This window comes from Ochlerotatus camptorhynchus, unplaced genomic scaffold (genome assembly GCF_037179485.1).
Source record: "Ochlerotatus camptorhynchus isolate MF236.1 unplaced genomic scaffold, CSIRO-AGI_Acam_v1.1 ptg000336l, whole genome shotgun sequence".
In the NCBI taxonomy this organism is placed as follows: Eukaryota; Metazoa; Arthropoda; class Insecta; order Diptera; family Culicidae; genus Ochlerotatus; species Ochlerotatus camptorhynchus.
In genome coordinates this window covers 2,014,542-2,038,520 of record NW_027040824.1, presented here as the reverse complement: position 1 = coordinate 2,038,520, position 23,979 = coordinate 2,014,542, and the positions used below count along the sequence as shown (strand labels likewise).

At 40.0% G+C, this 23,979-nt stretch overlaps 1 protein-coding gene across 2 annotated transcripts in view; it reads left to right on the top strand.

Annotated features, from left to right (window-relative positions):
• The first annotated feature begins 6,151 nt into the window (after positions 1–6,151).
• Positions 6,152–23,979, top strand: part of RunxA (Runt related A) — an 83,942-nt gene continuing 66,114 nt past the window's right edge. For both annotated transcript variants that reach the window (XM_065230998.1, XM_065230997.1), the window contains exon 1: positions 6,152–6,851. In XM_065230998.1, the coding sequence (XP_065087070.1) occupies positions 6,266–6,851 (586 nt within the window). In that variant the 5' untranslated portion in view covers positions 6,152–6,265. The remainder of the gene's footprint in view (positions 6,852–23,979) is intronic.

Below are 23,979 nucleotides of genomic sequence, written 5' to 3'. Positions count from 1 at the left end.
GTATCTCAAGTTCTTGACCAGATAGAAAATTACTGTCGTCGGCAAAGTTGTTCAGGATATCATAAATTTTTTGCTCCTGGACAGTTGTTCAACATTTTCTCACTACGTGGCGCTAGTGAAATGTGAAATTCTCGCCTGTGATATATCTCGAGATCCTGACCAGATAGAAAGTTACTGTCTTCAACAAAGTTGTTCAGGAGGCTAAAGCCTAGAATTTGTGAGAATATTCTGAACTACTGTTCACCAGCCAAAATACCTTGACCTCCTGAACAACATTGTCGTAGACAGTAAGTTGTAACCAATTAAGTCAAATCCCACGTAGTACGGATACCGTTTACGCGGTTTCCATTCACATTTTCTCTATTATCCGCATTTTTTGGGGGTTAACTGTGATAAAAGTTTATCTTACTTAGTTAAAAACAAGTTATTTTAAGGAATACCCGTTAGTTTCATATCGATTGGTAGCTCGGCTGCAAAATGGCAATGGAAAACTCACACTGTTGTACAAAGTACAACGCGCGAGTACTCGTGTTACAAAAGTTAGCGCGAGTAACGGAGGGTTAATAGTTTCGTCGCAAATAGCCATGTCTCATTTTTTGATTTCGTCCCACTGTGGCGCTGGCCCGAACTTTTGCCCCACTATATGTACACAGTTCCAGTTTCCTGATGACATATCAAAAGTTTAATACTTCTTAAATCATCTTCAAACGAAACGCAGTCATGCCCTGAAATAAAATTACCCCTACACTATTGAACTCACTGGATGCCTTCAAAGTTGGTATAAAGTTGCCTAAAATTATTTGAATTTTTGAGATGTTTGGGGTAAAGTCTGCCTATATAGGACCTTTAAAACAAGTGCCAAAACCATTGTTGGCAAAATCAGAATATTTTTTTTCAATTGATATTTTTCCGCTCTCATGCGCTTGCAATATCACGCGTGATATTGGAACAAAATATCATGCTTGATATTGATTTTACAAGCTCCTTTGGTATTGCGAGACTATTCACAACGTGCAAAATTCAAGCTGAGAGCTGACTCGACACAAAAATGATTCCATTGCACATCGTTTTCTTAGAAAAAGAAAGCATAGTTTGCTATCTCTTTTTAATCTTCACCGATGGCAGACACGAAGGGACTGCTGCAAGCCGCTATGGAAGCTTCGGTTGCATTCGGGTGTAAAGCAAAAATCACTAAACTCAATCTCACCACAGTTTGGTGAGATTTGCAGTTGGTGATTTTTGTTAGCTTGATATTCCGAGCTACGATATCACAGCTTGCAAAATCAACCGCAATTGTTGATTTTTATCTAGGAAAATCAATCATGATCTTGGGTGTTGGTGAGATTTGATTTTTGGATATTTTCCCAACACTGGCCAAAACATTGAGTTTCATTTTACACTGGCTTCGAAAACCTCCAAACAAACGTTTGCCCCACTCGTGCTTTTGCCCTACCTTACTCTATTAGATTCTAAGGCATCGATGTTTAGATTCGATTGCATTTTTGAAACACAACCTCAACGCACAAACACGACGACGACAACATTTGACAAGCGCCTTTCGTCCGGAAGGTGCAACGCCAGCACGCAGCAAGCAAGGGAAGAAAAAAATGCACAAACAGAGCACGATACGAACTGAACTGCTTACGTTGAAAGCTAAACGCGAACTCCGATGTTTTCTGCTAAAACTACGTGCTAGATCACGTATGACCTGGTGACATGATCTCAGACAGGTGTCTCTGAACCTTTCCAGGATGAAAACTCTCCGTTCTTCTAATGTTTGAATTCCAGCCAGAAGGTGGATCTCAGAATTTCAAGTTCGCGAGGGACTGTTTAAAAACATCTTAAGGATCTTGTTCTGGATCCTTTGGAGTTTAAGGTGATGGCATTTTGCGCAACTCTCCCAGATTGGCATACCGCACTCGATTACAGGAAGGATAATTTGTTTGTAGACAACAAGCTTATTTTTCAGGGACAGGGTTGACTTCCTGTTGATAAGTGGATACAACGATCCGATTGGTTTGCTGCCTGGTGTTAGCCCCAGGGTACAAGACCTCTTTGGACCATTTCACCACTGTGCCGGTCAGGCAGATCTTGTTATTCTCCGACGGAACAAGCCTGGAAGATTTAGAGTGTGGAAAGATGTCTTTGCCACGTTGATACGGATCTTCCAGCTTTTGAAATATTCAGACAAGACGTCCAGGCCTCTCTGAAGTTTGGCAGTCAGAGCTCCGATGGCCCATCAACTCATGAACCGGGGACCAACGGCTTTACTTCTCTTCCGAAGGAAGGCGTGATCAGAGATGTTATGCCTCAGAACATCCCGGCGGCGCCAACTGGGATAGAACCCAGGCCTGCTGGGGTGAGAGGTAATCATGCTTACCACTACACCACCGGCACCGCTGTAATGCATCCGATGTGATAGTTGTTTATTATCTTCACTAGGAAGATTGGAAGACCGTATTACTGTAATTTGAACACCAGGCCATCATTCCAGACATTGTCGAACGCTTTTTCAACGTCCAACAACGCCATGGCAGATGTTTTCGAAACAGACTTGTTCCGTCTGAGAATGTTTGTTACTCGAGTCAGCTGGTGGTCGGTCGAACGACCTTTCCAAAAACCAAACTGTTCCTCGAGTAACAAGTTGTTTTCTTCGGCAGATGTTAGGAGCCGGTGGTAGACTGCTCTTTCGAACAGTTTTGATAACCCTGAGAGAAGGCTGATTGGTCGATAACTTGAAGGAGAGGACGGATCCTTCCCAGGTTTCTGGATGGGTATGACTTTAGCTGACTTCCAACACGAGGGGAAGTAGCCAAGTCTGAGGCACTGATTAAAAATCAGTGCCAGATGGTTGTAGAATCTGGAACTCAAGTGTTTGAGTTCCAGATTCAGGATGTTGTCGAAAACTGGGGCCTTTATGTTTTTAGATGATTTGATATGGGCCAACAGTTCGTCAGCCGTAATCTCGGATTCCTCTGGAAAAATGTTAGGAATCTGAAGAAGATTGGTTGCATTTTCAGCAACCTCAGATTCATGAGGGCTGACGATGTTTTTTCCGAGATTATGTGAGCTGACGAAGTGTTGACCTATCGTGGCAGCCTTCTCTTCAGGAGTTATCAGATGAACCACTGGGTCGCCGGGACGATCCAGTGAGGTCAGTGGTGGAATGGGCCTATGCTTGTTTTTAAGATTTTTTGTAAGTTTCCAGAAGGGCTTAGCACAATCTGGGAGAGAGCGGATCTTACTAGCAAAATCTTTATTTCTGAGTTCTACCATCCTGGCCTGAATGATCTTTGTTAATTGATAACAATTGGTCTTCAAGTTAGGCAGGCCAGTACGCTGGTACTGCCTACGAATGGTGTTACGGAGTCTAATGAGATCTTTGGTAGGGCTTTCAAGGTTCAGAGTGTCACTCACCTGTCTAGATACTGGCACCTGTTGTTCCCTGGCCCGGGAAATCACCTCCTCGATGGTTTGTAGACACCGGTCAACATCTTCGGACGTCCCCAATTGGACATCGTAGTCGATGGTTGTGTCGACACAGTGTTGATATTGCGCCCAGTTGACTCGATGGTAGTTGCGCCGGGAAGCTTCGAATCGGTTTACCGAGGATCCAACTTCGGCCACCAGATGACTAGGACGGATTGCCGGGTATTGTTCGTCCGTGATGGCTGGTGGTGCACGTTTATTTCGATGCCAGCCTGGCTGGTTGCTAGTAGCCACCTTCTTCCTCATGGTGATGAATTCCGTCCGCTTGGAGCAGTCCCGAGTAGTGGCACGGTGAGTTCCGCCGCAATTCACGCACTTCGGGTCAGTGTCATCAGCTTGAGCACAGGTCGCCGTCAAGTGGGCCATAGCACACTTGTCGCAGCGTGGTTTCATATAACAGTTCTTCGTGCCATGCCCGAAGGAGAGGCAACTTGTGTATTGGGTCACATCACGGTGTTGCGGCTTGTAGTATTCCCAGTCGATAATGACCTGAAACAGGTCACGTATGTTGCTCTTGAGTGCAGCAGGTGGTGGAGCCCTTCGTGAGGTGGACCAGAAACAGTTGGTCACGATAGTTGGTATTGGGCATATGCCGTTGATTCATTGGGTGGACTGCCTCTGGTTTCAATCCGAGCCTCACCAGTTCATCTTTTACGGTAGCCGCTTCGTACGACGGCAGACCTCGTAAAACAACCTTCAATGGTTTCATCGAAGGCAAATCGTGAGTGTAAAACTCCACTGTACTGATCTTCAGCAGGTCACTGACTGACTTGTACTGCTGTAGGCTGGAGCACATGATCTTTGTTGCTACGCTACAGATCTTGAATCGCGGGAACAATTTGCGCTTTGCCAGCTCATCCCTAAGCTGGGCGACGTCCTTCATCGGGGTAAACAGCGGGGGAATCCGCTCCTTTTTTGCAATTTTAGCGGCGTCACCACCGCCATTTTCTACTCCGAGCACCGAGAATTGGTTGCTCTGTAGAAGCCGATTTTCTGCATCATCCGAAGCAGCGCTGGGATCCGTTTGGGCCTTCTTGCTAGGGCCCTCCGATGCAGGAGCCGTTAGACTTGCCAATGCGCCTTTCGATGACGGCACTTCCACGACGCGAACGTAGCAATAAAACGAACTAGAAAAAACTCGATAGCAAAGCGAACGAACGAACGAACTATACTCTGAGACGATGTTTTCTGAATAATCTTGCCCCTTTAATACCGCAAAGTAGGCCTGTCCGTTTTGGTATGTGTTGCACATCTCTGATGGGTAGCATATATCAAATAGACAAGAAAAACGATGAAGCTATATCCATCATTTTCCAAGATGCTTTCAAGAACTGTCTGCGAGGGTGTTGGATTAGATTCTACAAAACAGAACTCTTATAAAACCCACATTGTTACTTGGGAAGTGGCTTCTGGGATCTTTTGCGACTCTCTACATAGTGTTCTAGAAGTACTTCCTCAGTTATTTATTGAGAGTTTTCTATGCTAAGTAATGTAGGAATTTGTATATTGTGTGGCAAGCGCAATATATAAATTCAGCAATCGACTAAATTTTCAATAGCGACCAAAAATATCCATTAGTACCGTCCTAATGACGCGTTTATCTAGATAAATTTGATAAATAGCAGACCTTTAAGGAATGGGCCCAAATTAGGGACATGTAGGCCGACATTACCTACATTTCCCATATATATTTGTTTTATATATTTATATTTATTTAATTCAGAGGAAGCCAATACAAAGTCTAGGGGAAGCCATAAGTAAGTTCAGGGGTCTTTGAGATAAACTTCCGGGGATCGTTGATATTTTTAAAACAAAGTTCCGTGTGAAGTAGAGAACACTTCTGTGTGAAGTCTGGAAACATTTTCAATGGAAATAATATGGATAAACTTTGCTGTTCTAGAACGTTTTGTTGCACAGTATAATCGTTCGACAGAAGTGAAAACAAACATCAAACTAAACTGGGTAACAATATTGCCTGGGAATTCCTGGGAATATCCATCAGTTTTTTCATTTCCCGGGTACCTGAAAATGGCCGCGAAATTGAAACATTAGGCCATATGATCCTTCACGGCTATACGATACATGTAACTGAATTGTAAGCTCAGCAACTATAATCATGCTTGACGGATATATCATGTTCGTTGCTTCATGGCCCATTTCAGTGTCATCGTACATGATGCTTTCATTAGCGGCATTCATAGGCATCATTATACATCATATCTGTCATGTTTGCATGTAGAAGTGACAAAATATCATAGCATCACTATGCGTCGGAAATTCCACGCCATCTTTCTCGCTCATCATACGTTAGAATGCAATGAAGGCATCTATTTTGAAACGCTCCTATCCATAACGTGGAATGTGCGAACGAAATATTGCGAAAATATTTTCCAGCATCGCGTAATGCTTTCCCTCCATGCCACGAACGAAATCATAATGCATCAAGCACCGTACAATGTTGAAACTAGGGTGTAATGTTTCGGAGGCTGTAGTTACGCTTTACACATTCATATAAGTGAAACGCTGTTACATTTCGAACAAAGCTAACTCACTTTTCCTTATCATTTCTTCCCAGGTACTCAAATCAATAAGAGCATTCAGATGAAGAGACAAATCCCACGAGCGAAAATCGTTTTTAATCAAATGAAGCATTTGACTTCATAACGTATGCATCGGAACAAGTGTCCCAGCAAAACAGGAATAACAGTGTGAAAAGAGACAAAACCCGGTCCGCGAACGTGATAAAAACATAAATCAAAGTGTATCGATATTAAAAATGCATCTGACTACGAACAATACGACGACAAACAGCGGTAACACGAACGGGAACAACGTCGGTAGCAATAACAATGGTGCCGGAAGCGGAGGTGGAAGTAGTGGCGGAGGAGGTGCATCAGGAGCGGGAACCAATAGCAACAACAATAACAACAGTAGTAGTAGCAATAATAATAACAACAACAACAACGGCACTAGCAACAACAATGGTAATGGGGCAGCAGCTGGAGAAAATGGTCCACCGTCGGCCGCCAGCATACTGCAGGACACCTACACAAAGATGACGTCTGATATACTGGCCGAACGGACGCTGGGCGATTTTCTCTCCGAGCATCCGGGCGAACTGATTCGAACCGGGAGTCCTCTGTTTGTTTGCACGGTGCTGCCACCGCACTGGCGATCGAATAAAACACTTCCGGTTGCGTTCAAGGTCGTTGCGCTCGGGGACGTCGGCGACGGGACAATGGTGACGGTACGGGCCGGTAATGACGAAAATTATTGCGCCGAACTGCGAAACTGTACAGCTGTGATGAAGAACCAAGTGGCCAAATTTAACGATCTCCGATTCGTGGGGAGAAGCGGACGAGGTGAGTTACTTCTTAAATTCTGGTGACAACCTGCTCATTTTCACCCCCCAATTTATCTTTAATTAACTTAATGTCTCGAAAAATCGACCCTCAAAAAACTTCCAGACGCCCAGCTTGCGCCGGCACTTTTTTCCCACGACAATCAAAGACCTACCTCAATAAGAAGTATTTCTTACTAACACAGGACGAGCCAGCACTCGTTTCTTCTCCCTTTGACGCTAGGGTTTTTACAGTCTTTCTCACTTTGTCGTAGGAAAAATTTCCCGGAAAATCTATGCAGTATTTTCTTTTTTCGCCTCTGTTTTGTCGAAACGCGCGTGCCGACTCGACGCCCGTCTCCCCCGCCGTGATTTACTTCCAACTGTTGCTGTCGTTTCTTTCGCCAAGGGTATTATGTCTGTCTTTTCTTCTTATGTACAGCTTTTAAGGTACGCACCGAGGGCGAGACGGCAAGAGGAAGCAATTTCTTTCCGGTATCTTTCCCGAAAAAAGTGATGTGAATGCCGGGTAAGAAGGGACAGTTTCCTTTGCCTTAGAGGAAGTTCTTTGTTAGACTAGAGCAACTTGAATACAGTAGCTTCCTTTTTATTTAGGGATCAGCTAAGACTGGTAATGTATTAAAATTTATCCAGACAGCATTGGTATAAAACTGGAGAAAAAATAACTGATGGAGTCATGTTGCCAAAATCGGGAATGCACTGTATTTGCTTACTTAATAGGTCTTATTCTGTAATCATTGGAAAATGATGACATGTTTTACTGGTAAAAACATGTTTTGTACAAATTTCAAGCAATCATTGAAAACACCTATCGTTGTTTTCAGATCTGCATGGAATTTTGAGACAACATGTATCTGTATGATGATGTTGTTCATGAGTAGGTCAATCAAAGTGTACAAATTGAGTGCCTGCAGTAGGTTAGTGACGACATCTTAACCCAGTTCAATGTAAAAGAAAAAGGCATCCACCCTAATTAATCCACCTACCAGGGACAAGTAAAGGCACTTCGTATAAAACAAAAATATTATCTGGCTTCATGTCAGGTTCTGGTCACGGAGGATGGGCATCAACAACATATCTGGGCTTAACCAATGTTTCCTTAAGCACTCAGTATTACCGCCAGTGATCCATTGTTTTAAGAGATTTAATGTTGAGATACTAATATTTTTATTTTTAAACCATTTATTTGTCGTTAACTTTGCGAAACCGTAATTCAATGTACATTAAGAAGATTTCTGGGGCCTCCCTTAGCGCAGTTGGTTAAGTCGCAGCTACAAACCAAGAAAAGTTCGCGAAATTTGATCAATTAACATAATTTTAAGATTAATGTAAAATTACAAGCTCCTGTCTGCACTATGATTTCTTAAAAAAAAATACTAGTACATGAATTTAAAATAAAATAAATTGATTTTTTTTTAAATTTTTCAACACAACACTCAAACATTGAAATTTTATAAAAACGCCAGAAAATTTAAGAGAAAACCAAATGATTTTCAGTATATAACAATACCATACAACCAAAAGTTTCGAGCTCATGGACAAGCTTGTAATTTTTTGGACTTCAAAATAAAATCGTCATTTAAGACCTTGGAAAACTAACCTCGACTCATTTCGATAGGAAAATTCTTCGAGAAAAGAAAGTTAGACAAAATTTGGGTTGAAAAATTTCTAATTTCAGTCATAGAAAAATCATGAAAACCAGGTTATTAATTAATTTTCTTCTTACTTTTTAAGATACCTGCTGGTTTTCGAATGTTCATATTCTAGGAAAATGAAAATTATAAAGCATTTATCCAGAATACTTACTAACTTTCCTGATCACGGAGTTTGATAAAAAAAAATCAAGATTAACGTCCCAAATCTAACGTTAATTCTAATCTAATCGAAAGGATTGAAGCTTAAACTTGTATGATTGTGCTCTTGTAAGTAACTAGATACTATTTTAAATTCATTCTGCAAAGGCTTATTTTAATTTTTAATTTAAAATTGAGTTAGTTTTGTTGAACTCGGTATTCGGTACCAATTTATTATTCACTTGTAGTTTATACGGATAAGAGATTTTTGGTTGTTTTTATATCAGTAAAAACACACATAATAGAACGGAAGTTTCATTTAATGTTCTAAGCCATCCCAACATTCCTGGAGTGCTAATTCTTGACAAAATAGCTTAATCACCAGGGTAAGGGTCTTACCTATAGAACATGTACAAACATGTCCATTAAATCTTATTTCATCATTCAAGATTCCATCAGATTCAATTGGCTGGAGTACTTTTGAATACTTTCTGATCAACCTGCAGTCTTGGAAGAATATATGAGAGACATCATTTGTACTTTCTAACAGTTAGAGGTTTTTAGACCTTGATCAACCTGATGTCCAGAAAAAATATCCAAAGAACTTCACTTATGTCTCCGTGCAAGGGCGTAGCCAGGTTTTGAGCTAGGAAGGGGCGAAAAAAAATTACTATGGAAAATTTGGCCTAATGTCATTTCACCGAATGCCATTTCCCCGAAAGCCTTTGTGTTGCTGAGTTTAAGGGGGGCAGTTGACCCCCCTTACCCCTCTCTGGAAACGCCTATGTCTCCGTCTATCTGGGGATGTACTGAATATTTCCTGCTGTCTAGATTAAATGTCTGAAAGAATATCCTGTAAAATATGAAACGTTCTCTCATCTACAAAATGCCCTTAAGTTTTATATAATTTATTCAACTTCTACGAAGTTCTCTGAATTTATTCCAAATTCTATTTTTTTTATTCTACGAAGATATCTGAATATCTTCTGGAAAGACCTCATCATCTAAAAATATTCTTGAATAGGGTTACGGGATGTGATGTCAGCCTAGCCCTTAGCTTAGGCATATCAAACTAATAACTCATTTATTCAGCAATAATACACAATAGTAATGAAAAACTAATACGACATCTTCTGTGAAATTGTGATCCGTAAATTTATTGCCTACTTTTGGGACAAATTTAGAAAATTTATTGTTCTTTTTCAAAGAAAAAGTTTAGTGAAATATTTGTATGTTTCGATTTTTAGGCGCCATGATCACTAACAAAAATCCACATTGCGGTGGCCATCAAAAAACCTGATAATTTCGTGAATTAAAAAGACATACCTTTTTGTAACATGGTAGTCGAATAAATCAATATCACACTGTTCACCCTTACTGTAAATTTAGAAAATTTAACGATTTTTTTGCGTTTTATAACTGTGGACCGAACTTAAGGGACGTAATTTTAAGACGTGTTCCTAATTATGGCCTATGAACTTTATTTGATGAATTTGTTTTGGTATTGGTGAAACCATTCGCGTTGGCGACGACTCTGCAACTTTTCAATCCTTTAGGAAAACCCCATAAGCAAATGTCGAATTTCTTGAAACATAGCGAATCGTTTCTTATCCTTTCACTCCACTGAAAAATCCCGTAGGCCAATTTTGATCTTTGTGGAAATCACGGGTCGACACGATACACATGCTATTTTTTTTTTTCCTTTGGTTTGTTTTTTCCGTCGATCTTGTTTTCCGTGCTGAGCACCAATGCTACCGACGTGCCAGGAAGGCAGCTCCCACACCTGGACCCTACCTATCGACCCATCAACTCATGAACCGGCGACCAACGGCTTTACTTCCCATCCGAAGGAAGGCGTGATCAGAGATGTTATGCCTCAGAACATCCCGGCGGCGCCGACTGGGATTGAACCCAGGCCTGCTGGGGTTAGAGGTAATCACGCTTACCACTATACCACCGGCGCCGTTCCACATGCTATTTCTAAGTAACCCAAATTTGAGTTGACTCTACTCATATCCGTCAAAAGTAGGGTACTGAGAAAACAAAGTTGGGACTGACAAGATGACGAATGGAAAACATCGCCTGACTCCGAACGATGTTGTTCATTTGTCATCTTGTCAGTCCCAACTTTGTTTGCTTAAGTTAAAGTAGCCCTACTTTTGACGGATGTGAGTACATCCCACTCAAATTTAGGTTGTTTAAAAATAGCGTGCAGTAAATCCTGCCATCAAAACAAACTTCACGGCAAATGAAACTGACTCATACTTAGCCCGAGCAGGAGCGAAAATTTCGATACCTTAAATTGGTATGGATGAGCATGACATAAGAGGTAAAATACAAAAAAAAAAAAAAAATACTGAAAAAATATTCCCACAATACCATTCCAATACCAAACTATGCAATTGCAATACCAAAGCAATACAACACAGGTATTCTTTTGGTATCTAAATATCAATTTTAGTTATTTACAAAGTATTTTGCATGCAATTTTTTGGTATTATTCTTTGGTATTTTACTTCTTATGTCATGCTGATCAATACCAAGTTGTAACCGTCCGTCGAATTCGCTTGAAGAGAAGGTTTTTACAATGCAATAGCTTATGCGCCACTCTCGAGATCGAGAGACTACTGGTCGTGTTGAATTGCCCGACTATGCTCTAAAGAGCAAATATTGAGTTCTCAGGGGAGTCTTTGAACCAGGGAAACCCTATCCCTGTCAACCACATATATATGCACCATAGCTCACATGATCTTGACATTTTTGGAAAATCTGACACTTTTGGACATACTGACAGCGGTAAAACTGACGGAGGCACGACAGAACAAGATAGCTTACTTTTTCACACTTGCATTGCAGTGCTGCATGCTAGAAAGAATAGTCTGTTGCAGTCATCCTCCTTACCCACTATATTTATCACATTGATGTGAGCTCCGCCGAAATTCGTGATTGTTGCCCCCGTGCTTTGAACGGTTGATTCTTACGCCGACAGAGCTTTCTAAAATTTAACAAAAAAGTCACGTTTCCAGTCGGTCATACGCCGCTAAAGGTGTGAACGTACTGGGAGAACGAAAAGCGAGGTGAACGTAAACGAAAGTGAATCGAAGTGAACGGAAAGCTTTTACCTAGGGAATGGTTCGTAGCATAAATCAGAACAAAAGGTAATTTCATTTGAATGAACTTTAATTCATTTTAATTCATCTTTTCCAATTCGCGTTGAACTTTGTGTGTGTACCGTGTAAATGTTTTAGAGTAATGGCCATATTGATGACGTACCTGCGCAGGGTTTATGCTGGCGTTGACTTCTCGGCAGGTACGGGAACGGTCGAGGGGTCCATCGAACCGCGGCGATGTTTTGCTGACAAGGTGGTGTAGGGTGGGTATTCACCAACCTCGGAGGGCTCGTATGCGTTCAAAGAGGGCCGAACTAAAGGTGCGGAGGTGGCGCGGCTGGACGAAAACTTTCGATTTCGAGGTTAGCAGGCCGTCCAGAGCAACCCAGAAATCCTGCAAGAAGGCCAACGTGCCCCGCCGAGTGACCCTCGCGAACTACCACTACTCGATCACTACGGGACGAAATGAAACCTTCCCACAAGACCCCCAAGCACTCGGACGTTACCTTGAGATGATGGGAAACCACTACCGATCACGGCGGGCCGAAACGAGCATACGAGCGATGGCGGTCAACACGTGAGTGTGTGGTGTCGTGACAGGAATCAAGCCTGTATATAAAGCGCCCGTTGGACGAACGCTGTTTGTCCAACGCGAATCACTAATTTTAGTACCAATAATTTAAAAGAATTCAATGTCTAAAATTACCTTTGTTATTTTCAATAAACTGCACACAGAGCAGGAAAATTGTGCCTTCTTGGCTTTGTTTCTACGAAACTTTAACTAAACAAAATTACAAAAGAAACATAAAAGATTAACCTTCACTTCACCACTTTACTAAATTTTTAAGTCACACCTTAATTGAAACTAAAACGGAGATCACTGAGAAGAATTTTTCAATAAGACATCTGCTCACCAGTCGCTATGAACTTTAAGTGAACGAGAAGAATCCTAAATGCTACTAAAGACCTCGTTTTTTAGAGGAAATGGCCAATGTCGACTGCTAATGACGTTTGACATTTCTATCACATTCTAGAATGTTTGTTTTTGCACTAACGCTATCTTACATTTAGTTCGAAAAACAACATTATTCTATAACTTGGTAACCTAGTGTTGATATACATTTGAAGTTGCATTGGAAAAGAGGCATTGAAATTTAAATATTATACCATTTTATAGCAATTTATTAAATAAACGAACCATGCTATAAATTCAATATATTGCATTGGAGATGGATCTACCTTTAATTGGAAACCTATCCTAAACAAATAAACCGCATTCATATGGAAAACTAATCGAAATAGATGAACAACGTTACAAAGTTTTGGTATCAGATCAGAATTAGGTATTCATTAGTTATTTTCTCCTGCTGGGGAAGTACCGTTTACTCAAATTCGGAAAGGCGTTGGTCACTTGTAGAATGAGTAAGTTTTTTTTATCAAGTTTGAATTAATGTCACTCATATTTGTGTGACATTTACTTATATAACATAAATGGCTCTAATGTTGGCCTATCGATCTAAGATTGGGCGCATCGTTAAAAATCTACTGTTATCAATTTTATCTAGATGAATGCGTCATTGGGACGGTACTTATGGAGATTTTTATTCGATATTGAAAATTTAGGCGATATCTGAATTTATGTAGGGCATTTAAGCCGATATTACATCCATTTCCCCTATGAGTGACATTTATTTATGTTTGAGAAAAAAATTACTCATTCTATGAGTGGCCTACGTTTTTGCGGATTTGAGTGAACGGGATTTAAATATGAGTCATATTCATTTACCTTGTAGGCCCTTCGAAAAACTATCAAGCCGAACAATTCATTAGGTTCCAAGTAACATTGATCGCTTCTCTTAATCGACTTTGTATTTCGTTAATAACCTGGCTACAATATCGTTTATTGCCGTGATTGCCGTAATATATGCTAGATAATAGCTTCTTTTATTGAACTATGCGTTTAAATTCGCTGGAACTGCCTATACATGGCCGTGGGGATGCAAAGAGAAAATCTACCATCAGAATCTATCAATGCTACTTAGGAGCTAATGCATTGTACGGCTAGCTATCACATGACTTTACAGTTTGTTATACGTGTGGTCATGAGATGACTATTTTGCTTTTATTTCGGTTCAAAAAGCTTCGTGGAATGGATCAACCGGAAAAAAAAACACTGTCTATTTCTTCCTCATCAGTTCTTACGCGAGAAGTTAAATTGACGTCAACACAATGTGGTTACGAACCTTTGTAGATCGAGGTCATCTTCGATAGGACTAAGTTGCATTCGTTTAAAGACCCACTTCCCGAGCAGGAGAAAATAACTAATGAATACATAATTTTGATCTGATCCCAAAATTTGGTATTAATCAGCATGACATAAGAGGTAAAATACCAAAGAATAATATCTAAAAACTGCATGCAAAATACTTGATAAATAACAAAAACTGAACTGGATACCAAAAAAATACCTATGTGGTATTGTTTTGGCGTTGCATTATCATAATTTGGTATTGGAATGGTATTGTGGCAACATTTTTTTGATATTATTTTTTGGTATTTTACCTCTTATGTCATGCTCATCCATACCAATTTAAGGTATCGAGATATTCGTTCCTGCTCGGGTTTGAGTACAGTAGACCGACATTAAATCCACGTACCTGGAAAGTTATCATGTTAAAATGGGGACCGCTACCCGAGCTGGAAAAAATAACTTATTTGTACCAAATTCAGGTTTGAAAATAGCATAGCTGGCAACCTATATATGGTATTAGCGAGGCTGACATAAGAGGTAAAATACCAAAAATAATAGCTCAAAATTGTTCTACGAATAACGAACTAATAAATAATTTAGTTATTACAATAACAGACGGATAACAGACGCTTTTTTAGATGCTAGGATACCATAGTTTGTTCCCGAGCAGCACACTTTCATCACAATAAGTTACAGAAACTTGTTTATGACTGAAATAAGTCGTATATAAGTTTCTACAATTGATTTGTGACAAGCGTGCTACTAGGGTTATTTTAAAGGTCTTCTAATACCAATTCAATAACTCTCTTAGGTGTTATTGTCTAAAAACTGAATGATCACAATTTGTTATTTTGGTATTCATTTAATATTTTACAAAATATTTCGATACCTAAATAAAATCAAAACAACCTACGACTGGATGCCTTCCTTCAGATAACAACTGGAGTGCGGTAAAAATCGGTAGAACTGTTTCAAACAAATCGTCGGTACTTGAGCGTGTGTCGGTGATCATCTTTTTTTGCCAATGGTGGTGGGGGAGGGGGGGGGAGAATACCCTCCATCCCTCTCGAACGGGGGAGTTTGGTAAAGAGAGAAGATAAAACCGATTTGTACCTTCTTAAAGTTGTCCTAGCTCGCTTTCTAATCTCTATATGCAATTTTCACACTGCCGTACTCTAATGGAACTATCAATTCTATACTTTCATCTCCTCATCTATCGTATAAACATTACCACTTTAGTCTGTTATTTTAAATTAGCAACTTCAACTATCAAAACAAGAATACCGAAATCTGGTGTCATACCACATTAACATATGCATTTGTTATCGATTACAATCGATTACGGGTACAAGCGTTATACGTACCTGGCAAACCGTGTTCATAAAACGCATTACATAGGTATCTCTTATAGGCCTTTTGCCTTCCATCATATACAAGTATGGACAGTATTGTGGTCAAAGTATGGGTTTAATGAACGCAAGGTTCTGGTTCGAATCCAGTCTGAATATGATAATTTTTTTTAATGTTTTGGTTTAAAAGCTAAAAGTTAAATTCTTGAATTTAGCCCATGATTTCGGGAATCTTAACTGCGTCACGCAAAAATAACTCATGATATCATGAATATTATTCATGGTGTATTTTCAAAACATGAAAATACGCTATGTTCATGAAATCATGAGTCATGTTCCTCCTTTCGGAGATTGGATTTGTTCCAGTGTTTGTTAAAAGACAAAATTCTTCTTCGTTATACACTTCTAGAAAGAGCTAGAATTAGAGCCTAACAGCTTTTGTAAACAATGACTTCTCTTGATGATTTCAAGAAATTTAAGGCTCGCCCACGCAAACAACATCCTCATTGGGTAGAGGAAAACTTCCCCTATCCGATGGTTAGGTTGGTTTGGGTGGACGTGCCTTGAATTCCTAGAAATAATCGATACACTGGAGTCGCTTTTTACGCGGTTTTTTTTTACACGGTTTTTTTTTACGCGGTTTTTTTTTACGCGGATTTCGGAATTTACGCGGTTTTTTTTTTACGCGGATTCCGGAATTTACGCGGTTTTTTTTTACGCGGATTTTGGTTTTTTTTTACGCGGATTTCAGAATTTACGCGGTATATCGCTTTTTACGCGGTTTTTTCTTCCACGGTTTTTTTTTTACTCGGTTTTTTTTTACGCGGATTTCGGAATTTACGCGGTTTTTTTTTTACGTGGATTCCGGAATTTACGCGGTTTTTTTTTACGCGGTTTTTTTTTACGCGGGACGTATCACCCGCGTAAAAAGCGACTCCAGTGTATAAGTCATTGTTTACAAAAGCAGTTACGCCCTAATTCCTGCTCTATCTAGATTTATCCATCTCCCACGTATGCAATAGACCAATGACAATCCTGAGGTTTTGACAGAACTATGCTGTGGCTACCACGGTATTTTGCATTTGATAGTCCATATACAGTAGCGCCAAAAGCATGCTGTGATGAGTTCAAAACTTGACGATCTAAATTGATCAATTCGACAGTGAGCATGCATAAGGGCGTATACGCGATGATCGATTATCTTCATCGATTTTCTCTTTGCATCGCTACAGCTAAGTGAAACAATTTTCTAGAATTTGTTCAATGCAGAGTTGTAACAGGTTGTATTGGCTATCAAAAGCAATAGCAAACGCACCGAGAAACGATAAATCTAGCGAGTTTTTAACAAAAGAGAAAATCGACGAAGAGAATCGATCATCGCGTTTACGCCCTTATGCATGCTCACTGTCGAATTGATCGTTTTAGATGGTCAAGTTTTGAACCCCCCACAGCATGCTTTTGGCATGACTGTATATGGACGATCAAATGTAAAATACTGTGGCAGCCACAACATAGTTCTGCCAAAACCTCAGCATTGCAAAGAACAAGAAGAAGACGTTAGCTGTTTGTTGAATTTTATTCGCTCGCTACGTTACACGGAGTGTACAGCATTTTGTGTGGATCGCTTTCCCGAAGATTAGTTGGAAAAGAGTTTGCGTAGTAAATGGGAGATCCACACTCTTTTTGTCAAGTGTTGTGCGATGCATGCACAAAGTTGAATTGCAAACGCTATGAGGCAGTTTCCAGCCCTGTTTCCCGGAAACAAAAATTATGAAATCTCATTTCCCGGGAATGCAAACACTATACAATAGTAACGGACTGACTAAAAAGACGGTTTGAAGGTCATTATGACAATCATCTGCATTCAATATTGGTGGGTTGCGTGCTTATGAAATTCCTAAGACTGCGTCGTAATCGAAGATGGTTTATTTATTTATTTATTTATTTATTTCGTCAACCAACGTAGACTAGTACAACTAATACAGTTTTGTTTTCTTAAATATATATTTATATAAAAAAAGTAGTGTCAGCTTTCTTGTCTTTTCTTTTATGAGTTGTTATTTCTTATGGAATAAAAATATTGCTTTAGTTTATGCCGAGACATTGTAAAGTCAATGGTTTCGCAGTGTTTATTGTAAGAGGCCATCATGCGGTTTAATGGCCCATATTTTGCATAATTTGTGCGATGATGTTTTATGGCAAATAAATTTCGATTTCGGAGTTGCCGAGTAGGTACATGGAAATTTAATTTTGATAAAAGTTCTGTGGAGTCAATGCGCTGCGAAACGATATCGTTTACAAATGTTTGCTTCATACGATGGAAGAGGAAATAAAGTCCAACCTAATTTACGAAGAGCGTATAATAGAAATTGTTTTTGTACTGATTCTAATCTTTCTTCGTGCGTGATTGAAAATGGAGACCATACAATGCTGCAATATTCCAGTATTGACCTCACATAGGCAATATATAGTGTTTTAATTGTGTATGGGTCCTGAAAGTTATAGCAAAAGCGCTTGATAAAGCCTAGCATGTTATTTGCCCTGTGAATAATTGTATTGTAATGGTCTATGAAAGTTAGCTTAGAGTCTAAGATAATTCCTAAATCCCTAACTCTTTCACATTTGTCTACAGTTTGATTTCCTAATGCAATTGAAATGTTTGAAGTTGTTCTTTTTCTACTAAATAATATTAAGTTACATTTTTTTACATTCAATTCTAGTAGACTTTTTTTGCACCATATGTAGAATATGTGTATTTCATTCCGGAATATATTGATGTCTTCTTCATTTCTTATTTCCAAAAAGAGCTTCATGTCGTCGGCATAAATAAGCAATTTAAGTTTTTTGAGAATGTAAGATATGTCGTTTACGTATAGAATAAAAAGGAGAGGTCCCAAATGAGAGCCTTGGGGGACGCCTGAAGTGACTTGAAATGGGCTCGATTTCTTTCCGTTGTGGTTTGAGAACCGCTACACTGAATACCGGGCAGATCATTAAATTGGACCCTTAATTTTTAATCCAATATTTCTTCTACTTTGCAACATATGTGCTGATTCCGACCGATACTATGTCTATGTCTATATTATTTATGTTGAAAAAAAAAAAAACAAATGTAAAATACATTCACAGAAGTCATGAACCTATAGAAAATATACTTCCTGGATGCAAATGTAGAATCATTAATCGAAATTCTATTCGCTGTTCTAATCCTGGCTCCCGTCAATAACAATAATGTTATATTTATTGATGAAATCACACTAATTTCACCGCAGAGCTGATTATTTCATTCGATTGAGGTTGAAATTATAAACTCACTTCCGATTTTGGCCTCTCTACTAAATGAGTACGTTCATTTGAGCCAAGCAATATGCGTGAGTGGAAGTTTGCTCATTGTGTTTTTTTTTATTGCATCGATCTGCTTCATAAGCTATAATGCACCTCGCATTGATCAGGCATCTCCCAGCTCAATATCTCCGGTAAATCCTTTTTCTATTGCCGAAATCCCACCCAGCGTTAATTTATGGACCCGTTGTGCGATATGGAGGGTGTTTGGAAATTAAAATAATTCATTGATTCGGGCTTTCATCCGTAAATTGGTAGCTGATGGGCTTTGAACACTGCTATCGATAGGCGTATTTGTATATGCGTTTGTGTCGGGGTGTATGTGTGTTTTTGGATGTTGTTTGTGGTAGCTGAGTTTGAGAGTGCTGGGATGCAGGCGGGTGCTCACTCAAAATACATTCCAATTTTATCGCTAATGCATTGTTGTCTGGCCCACACTGACTGTGGAGATCGGCCAGCAGCAGTGGCAGATAGGACATGCAAAGGGGTGTGTGTGTAAGTACGCTTCAAACACCGGCAACGCCAGAGCATAATTTTCATTCATTGCTCGCACTCATGCTCTAATTGAGTTTCCATGAAAACTCTGAGCTGCTGGCAGTGGACCCGTAAAAAAGCAAACTCTAACTGGCCGCGGACAAAGAACAGAAGTGGAATTTATTCATACAATATACCTTGGTACCTGTTTTGCGTGGTACGCATGTATAATATTATATGTGAGGGTATAGATTCATCGATTGCCAGCAGAGCCGCGACCTTTGCCACTACCACACCGCCACCATCATCGCGGTAATGATAATGTAATCCCATGCCAGTGGTTTTGCAAATGTTCGCGAATGCATGCCGGCCCGTGTGCTACAGAATCGTCGTGGCACACAGTATGTAGTACCTACCGTTCATGGCTGGAACTTAGAAACCGTAGACGGGAGGGGAGCTTTTCGGGCAGCACACGGAAATTAAAAGCATTAACATGATGGAATGGCTCGAGCATAGTTGTAGTGGGGGAAAACACATTAGATCGATAGCCGATATCAAAAGCATTAGGAATCGTGTTCAAAGAGATGGTTTTTCGGTGATTGCCTAGTGATGTTGAGCCTGAATTTGTGGTAAGGTTACAGTTTCATGCGATGCTACAATTTTCAAACCATTAGTGATACATGAAAACTTTTTAGATTCAATTTACACAAAAATATAAATATTATAAAATCGATACAGATAGGATAGGGAACGGCTTAAGTAGGGCGTTAAGACCCTATTCTACTCATGAAAATGAATATCTCAGGTAGCAATAAACGAGCTGCTAAAAGTAATTCTTTATCCATAAACATAAGCCATTGCCTACCCTATAAAGGATCCTTTAGGCTTCCATTCAATGGAAAGTCATATATATCCTTTTCTAATTTAAATTATGCCACAAATCGTCAAGCTCGAACCAATCAAGTGTGGAATCAATCGATGCTGAATTATTTTTGATCAGCAAAATTATTCAGTGCTTCACCTCGCTTCATTATCCGCACCCCGTTGCTGAATCTCCGAATTTTTGGTAACCGATTGGCGGTTAGAAAAGTGAGGATCACAAATGCCACGCTCTGATTCGCTCATCGCACGACCCATGTTTATGCATGTTTACGCCCTGGAGACAACCCCAGAGAGCACTTTTTCTAACAACCCCCTTTCCTTCTCCACCCGCTAAACTCCCCCACGGTCCGACATGCGGTGAGTAATTTGCGTGGCAACTGCGCGAAATTATTATTAATTGAATTGGCTTTCATTTTATCCGGATTGTGAAAATAATTAATTAATTTTTCGCTTCAACTATTGCACCGCCTCTAATGTCTATTCGGCTGGGTTGCTATCACAAACTATAGAGAATTCAATCCCACCGGCTGCCCCCTGGATCCGAAACCTCCATCAGCGTGCGCCTAATATCCACGTCACTGGCCACTGATATATGCATTAGATAATAGGGTAAAAAGCGAGTCAATGAATTCAAATTATAGCACTGTTGCCTTGGGGATTTTAATGATTTTGGTCGCCACGAAATGACTGATTCATGCAGAGCACACTCCACGGCAGCCAGCCTAGCGGCCGCAACTCACAAATGATACTAATTTTCTAATTTGAGCTTTTATTGTTGTCACTCCCGGGATCGGTCCGGTGCGCTATTTAGCTCCCACCATGAGGACAGTCATAGCAGTGGTTGGCTGGTGCACGGGCAGAAAGATGCTTCTGTAGCTGATTAGGATTACTATTGCAATTGCTGATTATTTGATTATGTTGCCATTATTGTTTCGCACCAGGCAGCATTTGCCGTTTTGCTCATCGCCATTAAGCGCTACCATTCATTAGTATTGGACGAATTTACTAGTTATGATTTGAAAGTTAATCACAATTACTTGGAACAGTGTAAGTAGTTTCAAAAGGTACGTCTTTTAGGAATGATTCAAACAAACTAGTTTGTATGTGTTTTGCGGTTATTTTTTTTTAAGGGATACATTTTGACCAACGTAAAGAATTAACATTTGGTCAAACTGGTCGTCATAAAATGGTTTCTAAAAATGATGCAGTAGGTGCTCAAAAATAATTTGCAGGATATCATTATAGCAAAATGATGCCAACGTTCAGCTATCTAGGCTTTATATTCAACTAAGTGAACTTTTTCCTTTTCTCGGTCAATTTGTGTTAACACAAAACCTTTATTTAGCCTGAGTTAAGAAGTCTACATAGAAACTCCAAGTTGTGTCGCAAACTGATATCATTAAATTCTAGTTTAAACCATTCTGAATGATAGAACGATGTGAACATTGTTAATTTTGCATCACAATAATCTTAATGAGGCAAGTGTACCAGTTATGGCTAAAAGTTCTTATAATGTTGTGTTCTAATGGAATCCCCATGGATGAAGACGACTGACGGTAGACTGTGAACTATCCTCGCTGTTCTACTTGAAAAAAGTTTAATAACCGCTAATTGTACTCAACCAGCCATTGTATGAAGGGCCAAAAACGGGTTGGGTGAATCTGTGGGCAACATTGCCCACGTGCATCCACGGGATAAATGAGAATCTCCTTCCAACAACAGGATCATTCAACAAGTCAAAAAGCAGGTCATCCAACAGGATGATGCCTCAATGAGTGGGGAAAAGAGCCCACCCTCTTTTTACGAAATGTTAAAGACAGGGAGACGGCATTTCCACTCTCCCCATCCATTTCGCTTCAATCGGGTGCGCTGGTGAAACCTCTCGTACCTAGCATATAATGTTTCATATAATAATGGAATGAAGGCTAAGAGAAAAATAAAGGAAAGATCTCACCCAATATGTTGCAAAGAAATCCATGACATCAAGATGATCTCGAAGAGCTCACATAGTATGCTGCTGCTACTTCTTCAACCACTTTTAAAAGCACACAGCAGCGTAAAATTCCATCAACCACGAAACACACTCTAGCTGCTCCAACTAGGCCGAATCAACGCCAGCTCCTCACCTGCCGAATCAACTCGCGAACAATCAGAACCGACAACTTCATCGAGTGAAAACAAACGCGTCTAATAGAGGCCACGACACACTTCGATTGCAATTCTGAAACACAACATTAACCTTCCCAGTCAAAGGAGCTAAACGGAATGTCACAAATTGTCGTGGAATCACCTCCCTGTGTGCCTGCTCAAAACTGTTCGAGATTACCATAAATGATGCTCTGTTCGCGTGCTGCGAAAATTATATCCATTCAGCTTTTAGACGCAGCGCTCCGTGTCCACGAACCTGGGGCAGTCTATTTCTAACTGCTTGCGATGCATGGATTCAGGATGGCAAGTCGATGCTGCGACACGGTGGACCATATTATCTTGCTTGCCAAGTTAGAGATACTTGGCGTCTCGTCAACGGCTGTGGATTGGATCAGATATTACTAGGTGAATCGCTATGTACGAGTTAAGATTGGCGCGTCGGAATCGGATGTTTTCTCCAACAACTCGGGAGTTCCGCAAGACAGTAACCTAGGACCGCTACTGTTTTCGATCTTTTTAAACGACGTCGCCTTTCTGATACCATCAGGATGCCGCGTTTTCTATGCAGACGATACGAAAATCTACAAAATTATTAAAAGTCTCTTGGACTGTTTCGATCAACAGTATATGTTAGGTATTTTTGCTGACTGGTGCTCAAGAAATTTGATGAGTCTAAGCACCGAAAAATGGAACATTATTTCATATCACCGAAAAATCGAACCAATCATGTTTGGCTATGTTCTCTACGGACTCTGTCTTGCTCGTGTAGAGCACATAAAGGATTTCGGCGTTACCTTAGACTGCAGACTCACTTTCAAAATCCACTAAAATGACATCATCTCCTGAGCTAATCGACAATTGGGTTTTATTTTTAAAATTGCCAACGAGCTCCGCTTGTGCGATCCTTATTGGAGTCAAGTTTAGTTGTTTGGTGCCCTTTCCATGCTAGCTGGATCACTAGAATTCAATCCGTTTAACGCAAGTTTGTGAGATATGCTTTTCGTTTCCTCAACTGGCGTGACCCAGTGCTGTGTTCCTAAAATTTGAGCTAAGTTGTCGCACTCAATGTTGACCAGCACCCTTAAAATATAAATCTGCCTTAAATAACGATGGCAGCCGCCCCCGACGTTGATGACGTTGTTTCAAATAGTGTATTATCTAGTTTATATGGTACGTTGCAAAACATTTGCACTTTATCGAGCAGCACCGTACTCTACAGGTGGTGAAAGTGGCATTTTCTACACGGCGAATGAGAACGACTCAAATTTGAGTTCAGTTCGCTCATAATCGCCAAAAGTGCAGGAACTCAGCGATGAGTTAATTTGCCTCATGTTTTCCCAGGTTTTTCCAGGATTTTCCAGGGAAAAATTCCCGAATTTGAGAAAAGTAAAGATTGGATTCACTCAGTCTATTGTTACTATTCCGAGACTGATTAAAATTTTCGTCAATTTCTTCATTTTCCGGCAGATTTTTTAGGTTTTCCACAGGAAACCATGAGACAAATTTTACTCATCGCTGAGTTCCTGCACTTTTGGCGATTATGAGTGAACTAAACTCAAATTTGAGTCGTTCTCATTCGTCGTGTACACAACAAAAACCCGAGGGGTGGAAAATCACTTTAATGTTCCTTGAATATCTACAAAATCCCTTTATTCTTTCTTCTTTAAATTATGATTAGTTTTCGAAAGTTCCGTCAATATTTTCCAAGCACCATAATTTGTGTTTTCTTATTTATTTTATATCATACTTGACTTTCTCCTAATTTCAGGAAAAACCTTGA